General features: G+C 62.2%; 2 protein-coding genes across 2 annotated transcripts in view; one reads left to right on the top strand and one right to left on the bottom strand.

Annotated features, from left to right (window-relative positions):
* BRI3 (brain protein I3) lies at positions 2,164-9,083 on the top strand. Its single transcript, XM_018040636.1, has 3 exons — positions 2,164-2,464; positions 2,958-3,060; positions 8,668-9,083. Exons 1-3 carry the CDS (start codon positions 2,326-2,328, stop codon positions 8,798-8,800), a joined length of 375 nt encoding a protein of 124 aa, XP_017896125.1. The 5' UTR covers positions 2,164-2,325; the 3' UTR covers positions 8,801-9,083.
* Positions 9,193-10,975, bottom strand: part of BAIAP2L1 (BAI1 associated protein 2 like 1) — a 76,858-nt gene continuing 75,075 nt past the window's right edge. Inside the window, exon 14 of the mRNA XM_018040635.1 lies at positions 9,193-10,682. Coding sequence (XP_017896124.1) covers positions 10,607-10,682 — 76 coding nt within the window. The 3' untranslated portion in view covers positions 9,193-10,606. The remainder of the gene's footprint in view (positions 10,683-10,975) is intronic.

Below are 10,975 nucleotides of genomic sequence, written 5' to 3'. Positions count from 1 at the left end.
AGTCATTTTCCTAATGGTAAATCTGATGCTCCTGCTGTCCTGTTTCAGCTCCCAGCAATTTGGCCTCCCCCGCGGGGCCATGTCAGGTGGCTCGGTGTCTCAGCAGGTAGTGGCTGCTGCTCTCTGGGCCGCAGCTCACTCTTCCAGGCATGCTTGTCCCCAGGCCTTCCTTCCAGGTGAGGCAGCCAGGGCCTCTGGGCATCTCTAAACGACCGCTCAGGCCTCGCTGCACTGCCTTTGTGAGTTTACTGTCTGGCTGCTTCTCTTCTGCATCCCTGACCAGTTACCTTTGTCCCTTGCAGTCTGTGCTGGGGTGGGGAGGCGGAGCTGGGAGAGCAGGTCACCCCTGGCTCAGCCACGATTGATGGGGAAGGGCCTGCTTGTTGGGTGACCCCATGACCGCTCATTCACAGATGCGGGTTTCCAAGCTCCAGCGGAGGCACTGCTGGGGGTAGAAATCGGTTATAGGGAGAGAAGGGAGCCAAAGGCTGTGGTTCTGTGGAGTTTGATCTGTAAACAAAGACACTGGAGAAAGGGAAAATTAACCCTGAAATTGAAGGGACATCTGCCAACTTAACTGGAGTTGGATAGGAAAGGCTTAGGGGAGGGGGGGCGGAGGAAGGATGCCCCTCACCTTGTGTCCACAGCTGGCCAGTATTAGGGGGCCTGCCCAGAGCCTACTGTTTCTCTCTCCTTGGTGAGGCTTGGGGCTGGCCCTCAGTTTTCCTGGGGTGCAGCCGGGGGACTCTTGGTTTCACTGCTGTCACTCTGGTTGGTTACAGCTCAGACTCCTGGGAAGGCATGGCCTCCCTAGACCTCTGCTGGCCGGAAGTCGCTGGCCACTCGAGTACAGCCGCCATTCTGGACTGGGACCCCCTCCCTCACCCCCATCTGCCTGCCCCTTGTCCCTCCCCACAGGCTTGTTGGGAGGCCCGCAGTTGAGCAGTACTGGGATAACAGGTGTGGATGGGGGTTCCAGGAGCTACACTCCTGATAAAGAATCACGATGCTGTCTCACGAAAAGTTAAAAATGAGGTGGGGTCTGAGAGCTGTCCCTGAGCTAGATCAAGGTGCTGGTCAGGTGAGAAAGGCTGGGAAACCCCCGATGCTGCAGAAGGCGGGGAATGGATGCAGGGGGAGGCATGGTGTGGCCCCAGCGTGCACGTCTGTCAGGTTCAAGTTTATTACCAAACTATTAAGCGCTGGCGTGCTACAGGCCCAGGGCTTCCGTGAGGGCGTGAGGCCCAGAGGCCTTGGCGGTCCCGTTTAGGTCCCTCCTCTCCTCTGAGCTGTCTCCGGACTGTGAACCGGGGGTCAGTACTGCCCAGGTTTCTGGGAAGACTGGGGACCCAGGAAGAGCAGGGGGCAGCGCCCGCTGTCCCCAACAGGGCAGTACATGTAATCAGAGGCCACAGCCCCATACATGACCAGATTTATCAAAATAAAACCGAGGCACTGGACGCCAGCTGGGCGCGAGCAGGCCCGGCTCGCCGCAGCTTCCACTGACCCTGAACGCTGCCCGACCCCGACCCGGGTCGCTCCGGAGGCTGAGTTCCCGGTCCTCCTCCCCTGGCGAAGACGACCAGGGGGCGGCCCGGGGGCCCGAGCCGCCGGGCCCGTCCTCCTGGCCGCCCCCGCCCGCGGGCCCCGGCCCTCTTCCAGGACTGGTGGGTTCGGGCCCCCGGACGCCTGGCGGGTTTGGGGGTCTCCGTCCTCCGAGATCAGGACCTGGCGCTGGGAGGGCGCGGCCGACAGGCCATAAGGTGACGGCGCTGGCGCGGCGCCTCTGGGAGTCGTGCGTGTGCGTGTGTCGGGGGGTCTCCTCGGGGTGTGAGGCCCGAGGCCGCGGAGGTGGAGTGAGGGCGCCCGCCGGGGAGGCGCGCCGGGTCTTCGTCAACAGGCGGCCGAAGGGGGCCCGGCCCCTTTAAGCGCCGGCGGCCCCGCCCCCTGCGTCTCCCTCACCACCCCCCCCTCCCGCCCCCGCGGGACGTCCAGCGGGGAGGCGCGGGATCTCCGTCGACGAGCGGCCCGCGGGGCGGCGGAGGGAGGGCGCGGCCCCTTTAAGTGCCGCTGGCCCCGCCCCCCGCGCCTCCTCCCGCCCCCGCGGGAGCCGCGCCACGTGACCCAGGTCTTGTGACCGGCGGGGGAGGCGCGGGGGGAAGCCCGCGGCGCCCGCCTCCAGGGCCCAGCCCCGCTGCAGCCGCCGCCGCCGCCGCCGCCCGCGAGCCGCGGGTCCCGCCGCCGGGCGTCCGCGCGTCCGAGCGAGCCGCAGCCGGGGGCGAGTCCGAGCGGGAGCCGAGCCGGGCGCGGGGGGCGCCGCCCGCCATGGACCACAAGCCCCTGCTGCAGGAGCGGCCGCCCGCCTACAACCTGGAGGCCGGCCAGGGCGAGTTCGCGTGCGCCCCGCACGGCTACGGCGCCATCGCCGCCGCCCCGCCGCCGCCCTACCCCTACCTCGTCACAGGTGCGCCGGGGCCGGGCCCGGGGCGCGGGCCGGGGGCCCGGGTGCGAACTTCGGGCGGAGTTCCACCGCGACCTTTAACCCCGAAACCAACTTTTCTCCGGACGTGGCGGCGGCGGTGGGGGGCGCGGTCGAGGGGAGACCCCGGGGTCCGGCCAGTGCAGGCGGTCGGGGACGGCGCCGCCCCGGGAACCGGAGGTCGGGCCCCCGAATCTGGGCACCGCCCGAGCGCCCTGAGCCCATCTGCGGGGTCGCTCGCGCCCAGTTCGCCCTTCCTAGGAAGCACGTCCATCTCTCTGCAGGTTTAACTTTATTAAGGAGACTGTCCCCAAGTTAACGTTTAATTAAAGCTCATAGTGGGCGCTTAGTGGACGCAGCTGTCGCCACTTTGAAAAGGATGCGAGCGTTTATTTGGTGGGGAGCGGGGAGGGCAGGAGAAGTGGATCTCAGACCCTCTTTCCTTCCTGCGCCCTTCTCATGTGTCTTCTGCCTACAGGGATACCTACCCACCACCCCAGGGTCTACAACATCCACAGTCGGAATGTCACCCGGTACCCTGCCAATTCCATCGTTGTGGTCGGAGGCTGCCCAGTCTGCAGGTATGTTCCAGGCCTGGGGGCTCCAGAAGCCACTAAGGACACCCTCAGAGCCTCATAAAGGCAGGATCTGGGGGAGTCGTGGTCAGTCTCCGGCCAAGCTGCTGACCTACGTTGTGGGAGAGAGCATGCCCGGTGGTCCTTGGGTCCCTACAGGGTTCATGTGGCAGAGGGGACTGGCTGTCCGTCCCTCTCCCCCCGGGGCTGTGCTTTTGGGTCATTGAGCCCCATGGGGATGGGATTCAGAAATGTCAGCAGTTGGACTTATCACCTGCTATCCCTGGTTTTGGGCTCTGCGGTTGCTTCTCGAAGGTGGCCAGAGGTTCTCTTATCCCCGGGAAGGGTCCATTTGGAGAGATGGGCCGGAGAGCCCAGACTCAGGTGACCAGTGACTTGGAGGAGCTGGAGGGTTGGGGGTGACGGGTAAGGGCTGCTCCATCCACATCTGGCCGGCAGCTGCGCAAGGACAGGGACACCGAGGTTCTTTGTTTGGGTGGGAGCTGTATTTTATGTCCTTAAAGGTCCAGCCACCAGAATCTTCTGTTTTTATAGGGCCTGAGACGTAGCTGCTAGACGCTGTCCTGAGGGCTCAAATTTCCTGCCCTCAGGATTCTAGTGGATTCTAGTGCATGGAAGGTTCCGAAAGTCAGGGCAGACTTGGCCAGAACTGGGTTTTCTGTCTGCCAGGGGGCAGCCTGTGGGGGTGGGGGTGTGGGTGCGGAAGTTGGAGTTGGTGAGATGGAATTGAGAAACTCTGGTTTCCTTAGTTTCAAAAGTGTGTCAGGAAGGCCCTGAGCAGCGTCCGAGGGAAGTTAACAGTTTGAGTCTTGGGCATCAGCTGTGCAGGGAGGACTGGAGGGCCGGGGAAGAAGGGCGCCTAGGAATGGGGGCGGAACTGGACCCCCGGAGCCAGCCACGTGCTTGCTGAGGGAGCGGTGGGCAGGGGAGAGCCCTCTGGGTATCAGTGGCCGGGGCACCCTGAATGGCATACCTGAAACAGGTGTGTTTTCTGACACAGCTGGTGACAGTCTGACCTTTGGTGAACGTGAAGGGGGAAGGGAGACAACTGGCTGCCTCCAGAGCCGCTCCCTGCCCCGGGCATCTGTGGGCGGCAGAGCCGATCGGTCGGAGGCACGTGGATGGGCTTGGAGTGGGGAGGCGTGGCCCGGGAGGTTGGTCACGTGCCACGGGACAGGGCAAGGGTCAAGGCTGGTCCTGGCCAAGAGAGCCCCCGGGGGAAGTGGCACAGTGGGGTGGGGAGAGGGAACCGCCGCGATTGGCTTCCACACGGGTCCTGGGCGCCCAGGCCCATGTGCGCGGCCCAGCTGGGTGACTCCAGGGGCTTGTTTTGGGCATGAGCGGTCTCGAGCCATCTCCTAGTTGAAGGAGGGCGCTAGGCTGGCAGCCAAGGAGTCTGAGGAAGGCCCCTGGCGCAGGGCCCTCCAGCTGGGGTTTCAGAGTTTCGGAGCGGGGCCCAGCCTTCCTGGGAGCCGGGCTCCCGTCCTGGTCGTGCCAGCTGCCGGCAGGCCCGGTGCCCCATCTGGGCAGGGGGACGCTGGTGGAGGCTCCGGGGTCTGCCTGGCCCCGGGCCCTGGATGGAGGAAAGGAGACCAGCAACGGGTCCTGGGGGCCGAGATCCCCAGGCTCCTCAGGACAGGAGTGATTCCCATGGAGTGGGACCCCGGCTCCCGCCCTTGGCCCTGTCCCTCGGCTCTTCTGGGAAGGGACGTGGGCTCGGGGCTGGTGAAGGCTGGGGTGGGGGGTGCCCTGCATCCAGAACAGGTTGGGGTCGCACTCCTCCCGGCCTCTGGGCAGTGGGCGCAACGAGAGGGGAGCGCGTGTGCTGAGGACAAGTTTCGGGGCCCCGGTCGGGCCTAACCCCCTCGCTGCCTCTGAGGCGTGTCCTCCTCGGCCCTGATGTCGTCGGAGGACAGAGGGCAGCAGCTGGGCTACTCTGCGGGGGTGCCGCCCTGCCGCAGGGCCCTCCGCTGCTGCAGGCCAGGGGCCAGGTGTGTCCAAGGAGCCTCGGTGGGTCTGCGGAGTCGGCACCTCGAGGAGGCTGAGGGTCCCCTGGGGACTGGCTGGCCCGTCTGGCGACAGCGGTGCATTGGGAGACACGCGGCTTGTCCTGTGACCGTGCTTCTTCCTTCCCAGCCCGCCTGCCGTGGGAGCCCGGCAGGTGTCTGCGGGAGTCACACGTCTTTGATTCTCCGAGCGAGGCCTGTGCCGCTTGTTCCTCTGCCACCGTCGGAGCCCATGTGGGTGGCCCGACCCCGTCTCCCGTTTTTAGCAGCAGGAGATGAGCGCGCGCACGCTACTTCTGACCACCCTCGGCCCGTGGGTCGGGTACCTCCTGGCCCAGGCCTCGGCCTTGTCTGAGGCGGTCCTCCCCTGGTGCGGGGCCTGTCCCGGGATGCGGGACGCGGAGGCAGGGCTGCGGGAGGCGGGCCTGTGCAGACGGCACCGGCCCCGGCATGGAGGCCAGAGGTGCGTCCTGGCTCAGGGTCCTGCTGGGTGCCGCTGGGTGTTGGTTCTGGGGTGACCAGGGGGTGAGGGGGCTCCAGGGTGGCCAGGGTCTTGGAAGCTGAGACAGGCACGAAGGGGGCAGCTGCTGCCCGCAAGTCAGGGCAGTGAGGAGGCCAGCACCCCATCCTCCCGTGCCCAGGGGGCATCCCCAGCCTGAGCCCAGCCCTGGGCTGCAGTGGGCGGGGTGCGTAGAGCTGGTGGGGCGTCCAGCCCAGCTTGTCCTGGACTGAGCCTGGTGTTCCCTGAGTCCCCTGTGGGCCTCGAGCCTTGTGGGTGCCCCTGTTCCTCACCTCCCTGGAGGTCCTGAGACCTGCCCCGGGGAGGCCTGCTTGGAGTGGAGCCCTGGGACCCCAGGTGGGGCATGTGTGTCCTGAGGGGATGAGATGTGACCTGGTCTTTGAAGGGGGCTGCCCGGTGCTTTGGGGCACCCTGCCCTGTCCCCACCTGGCTCTGGGCTCATGGCTCGTGGAGGAGGCGGAGTCTTCCGGCCCCTGCCCAGGAGGCTGGCTGGTGCTGCTGCTGCCACCGGGGCTCGGAGGGCGGGGGCTCAGAGAGCAGGGGCCCTGGCTGGGTCTGGGCTGTTCGCGGCCCCACCAGGTTTTGATCCAGTTTCCTGGGGAGGGAGCCCCACCCAGCTGAGCGCCCAGCTTCTCCGTGAGGTCAGAGGCAGCGAGATACGTGTGTTTAGTTGCCTGATTTCTTCAGTTTCCATATCTTTCTCACCTCCATTGTGGAGGGACACAGACGGGGCCTTGCTCAGTCTGGATTCAGAAGCTGTTGGTAAAGAGCTGAGCTGATCGGGGCTCCTGAGGGGCTCGGAGGAGACACCAGGTTGCTCAGGAGGGGCTGGCAGGATGGGCGGGGGGTCCGCAGGGACTGGGTGTCTGTACCCTGGGGCTTGTTGCTGTGTCAGGATCGGCCTAGAGACCAGCCTGAGTTTCTCAGTTTAAAAGATTCTGGGTTTTTAAAAAGTAAATCACACCCACTCTGCTTTTGTGGTCCAGGCAGGCAGCACCCATCGTCAGAAGCGAACATCTCTGCAGCAGGACATACGTTCCCGTGAAGTGGACACGTTAAGACTGTAAACGGCCACACGGTAGTTGAGGTCACAGTGGCTGCGAGCTGAGTTTGTTACCAACTTGATTAAAAAGTCCCGCTTTCAGAGCCTTTGGTGTTTGAGGCTGTAGCTCAGGTGCGGGCTTAGGGTGCAGGTGAGGCTCGGAGGCTCCTGGTCCCTGGGGCGGCGGGGGCGGGTGTGAGCAGAGCCTCCCTCCTTGCCTGAGGGGAGCAGCCCTGTTCTTCCCCAGAGACTCGGGGTGGCCTGGCCCCCCCGGGGGGGGCTGAGGGGGAGTTGTCCCATCAAACCCGGACTCCCATCAAGGGCGTGGGAAGGGCTGCCCTGTGCTCCGGCTGGAGGGAGGGAAGGATCTGCACGGAAGACGCCGCAGGTCTGCTGGCTGAGGCGTGCAGAGCACCAGGGCTGGCTGTCGGGGGCCTCTGTGTCTGCCCTCAGGCTGCAGAAGGCCCGATGAGAGCCTGCCCCCTCCCCCTGTGCCCTGTAGACTGGGTCTGGGTCTGGGTGGGGAGTTGATGGGGTGGGGCTGCTGCTGTTTGACCCTTGACCCCAGAGGCCAGGAGATGTCCCAGAGGGGCTGTCTGTGGGCCGTGTGCCCGTGCCCTGGGGGGAGGTGGACGCCTCTAGGCTTCTCCAGCCTGGCGTGCCCCTCAGCCTTCCTGGAGCCCCCGAGGGGACGCACGGGGTTCTAGGCTCTGCCTCTTAGCAGTTTGGGCCTTAAGTGAGATGACAGGGCGTCCAGGCTGGGTGAGTGCTCGGGGAGTGTCTGTCATTGGGCCCCCCTGTTCCTGGAGGGGCACGAGTTACCCGGTGACTCTGGGGCAGGCCTCTCCCAAAAGGTCTCAGCTGGTGTGGCTGACCCAGCAGGAGGCCTGGGCCCTTGTCTCCTGCTTCCCCCTTGGATGTTTGGACCAAGCGGACAAACTGCTGTGACTCGGGTTCAACCACAGGTAGAGGAGGTGGGGTAGGCGCCCCGAGGGGGCCCCAGCCCCCTAGCTGCGCTCCAGTGGCCTGAGGGGCATCCCCGCCCACGTGGGGCCCTGGTGGTGGCACCCCCCACCCCCTAAGCGCGGCCCCAGAGCTTTCTCAGCGGGGGCTCCTGCCTCCTGGGCTGCGGGCTCTGGGAGCTGGGCAGGTGTGGCCTGGGCAGGCAGGGGCTCAGAGGTGTGGTGCCAGCCCTGTGCTTCCCCTTGGGGTGGGCCTGGCCCGCGGGTGGCTTCACTGCCGGGCTGCTTGGACCTTTCCTGAACTCAACGCGGGGCTCCAGGGGAGGGCAGAGAATTGGGTTCCCTGAGAACCCTCTTTGGCTTTCCGCAACATCCTGGGGCTGCTGGAGAGAGTGCGTGTTTCCTTGAGGCTGTTCCAGCTGGCGTTTGCAGGTGCTAGGGCTTCACGAAGATGGGGAGGGCGTGGGCTGGGGTGGGTCCTGGTTCTCCCACAGCACCGCCCCCCGCAGCTCCGGGGCGGGAGGGAAACAGTTCTGGGGCTGGGGGCTGGCATCGGGGGGTCTCTGCAGCTGTCAGGGCGCGTGGCAGCTCCTGCTCCACCCGCCTTGGGGGCCTTGGAGAAGGACCCCAGCCCTGGGCAGTGACCTCTTGGGATGTGGTTGGGGGCTGGCCCCTCGTGGTCCTGGGCGTCATACACTGGGCACATGGAGGGTTAATGTGACTTTTTCCCCAAGAGGAGCTTTGAGATTAAACCTCCCAAGGTAAGTGACACGGTGTGAACCTGGGTGATTTCAACCTTTTGCTGAAACCTGCTGCCCCGTCCTCCCACCAGTAAAAGCCACACACAATCCAGACTGTCACTTTTCTTGAATTTCCCTCTAGGGCATGGAAAAGTAAGTCTAAAACTTTCAAGTGACTTGGGTTTTGTGTTCTTGGCGATGTAAGTGTTTATAGGAACCAGCATTTGCTGCTGAGAGAGAGCACGTGGCCAAGTGCTCGGCCGGCGCCCCCGCGTGTTTCTCTGCAGCGGCACCCTGACCGCGCGCCCCCTTGTCTCCGCAGGGTCGGGGTCCTGGAGGACTCGTTCACCTTCCTGGGCATCTTCTTGGCCATCGTCCTGTTCCCCTTTGGGTTCATCTGCTGTTTCGCCTTGAGGAAGCGAAGATGCCCCAACTGTGGAGCCAACTTCACTTAAAGGGAAGAGCGCACCTGGCTCTCCCACACCCCGCTATCTTTTTCTAATGTAAATGTCGTGTACAATAGCTTTATCTGATGAAGCTTCTGGACTGTTTTGTACAGTGAGGCGGGTGGACTGGGCAGGCGAGGAGGGGCACAGGGAGGGGTCGGAGTGAGGACGCCGGCAGCTCCGCTCCCAGGCGACCACGCTCAATAAAGCGCTGCTTTTATTTTTCGCAGTCTTCAATTTGAGAAAGGGGAGAAACACTGTTTTAAATAAATGAGATCCATACCATTGGTTACCTGGTTCTGCTTATTCAGTGTGTGCGCGCTGTCACAAAAGAGCCTCACCAGCCCTGACCCCCAACACCATCCAGTTCAGGTGACTTTCCCTTACACAGCTCAAAGAAGTGCTCGTTTTCAAGTTTTTATTCTTACAGTGAAGCCTGATACCTTGACATCTGCAGGGCACGCAGCCCATGCCCAGGACCCACGGCCTGGCTTCTGTCCTGTGAGCAGGGGGGTGTGCGCGGCCTGGGGACCCCCGCCCCTTCCCCTGACTCACGAGTCTCCAGAGCCTGCCCACCATGCCTCCCTGCCTCCACGGTGGGAAGGAAATGGTCCCGTGAAGGAAGAGGACCCGAGCGTCTGGGCTGGCGGATGCGGCAGCTGCTGCTGGACAGCTGCCCCGAGGGGGCGTCTGCGTGGCCCGCCAGCCATGCCTCATGCTGTCTGCCTGCGCTCAGTCGTTCGAGGAATGACATCACGGCAGAGCCAAAAGCTGTCGTCAGGAGCGAGACCCCTTGGTTCCCGGCCTGGGTGTGTTTCTGTCCCTCATCCCCTCCTCCAGATGGCGCCGGCCTGACCACAGAGACGGCCCAACGCTGCTGTGACTGCCTGCCGGGGCCCAGCGCGCGGGGTGGGGCTGAAAATGCTACCCCCCGGCCGGCTTTATCGGGCTGCTGGCCCGACTGAAAAGGAAACTTGCACCCCGAGAGGTTTCAGAGTAAACAGTGCTGGAGGTAATTTTGGTCATCTAGGTTAGCGAGAGGTGCCTGGTTCCTGCCTGTGGAGTCTCCCGAGGCAGGTGCCACCCTGTGAACCAGGCCCCTGTGAGGCACAGCCTGGCGGGTTTCCTTAGGTCATTCTAGTTAGGTAACTGAGTACCAAGCTCAGTCCCTCTGAGAACTACTCAAGTACTAAGACCCCGACTGTGATAGAGCCAGGCGGATCCTCAGGGCTCTAGAGCTGTCTAAATCGCGAGAACCTGTGGGATGCTTCATCTTGGCTAGGGCTATAGTAAACAGAAATTTTAAAGTTAAGTTAAAAGAATTAAGTGTTATACAATATCCTCATAATTTATATTGCTTAAGATTATTTGCATGCTAGGATGCAAATTTATATAGTATTTTCTTTGAACACAGTGCTATTTAAGAACACATGCTTTATAAAACTATCTCATTTGCATTTGGGTGCAGAAAGCCAGTCACAAAAGCATCCACTATCCTTTACTCTTGCTATTAAAAAATAATCAGAATATTAAAAAGTGATACAGTAAGGATTGGAACCAAATTTACTATTTTTGAACAGAATAGGAAAAAACTTTTAAATGATTGAGTTGTAACTAAACTATGATTTATCTTAAAGAAATGTGTAAATCCAACTCTGTTAACTTAGAAAATGTGCTGATTTGCTCAAGTAGAATACAGGTAAAATCAGACGCCCTCTGGTGAAGTTTTACAACTGGATGGCGCTTGTCACACACAAACCTATTGTTCCCGAACGGGGCCCAACGGGGAACCAGGAGAATGCTGGGGCCGCCTTCTCATCGGATGATTGGTGCTGAGCGGTCATTCGTCACTGTCGGGCGGAGTTTCACAGTAGCAAAGGGGTTCTCTCCACTGCAGGGGAGAAAAAAATGTTGGCAGAAATACTCCAAGACAGGGATTTGATCTGAAAACAGCCAGTGATTACCCTTGCTCCGTAACATACACTTCTATAAATTTCAGGCGTTTCCTGAACATTATCAAGTTCTGCTCTGGGATGGTTCTCTCCACGCCACCTGTTACAAGCACTAATTGTTTTGTTTTGGACTCGGAGTGGACTGATCCCGAGGCCTCAGGCCTGTGGGCTCCTCTGCAGCTGGGGGTCAGGCGCTGGATGGGGTTGGCTTCTGCCTTGATCCAGAGGGAGA

This window comes from Capra hircus, chromosome 25 (genome assembly GCF_001704415.2).
Source record: "Capra hircus breed San Clemente chromosome 25, ASM170441v1, whole genome shotgun sequence".
NCBI lineage: Eukaryota > Metazoa > Chordata > Mammalia > Artiodactyla > Bovidae > Capra > Capra hircus.
This window is presented reverse-complemented; position numbering and strand designations above follow the sequence as displayed.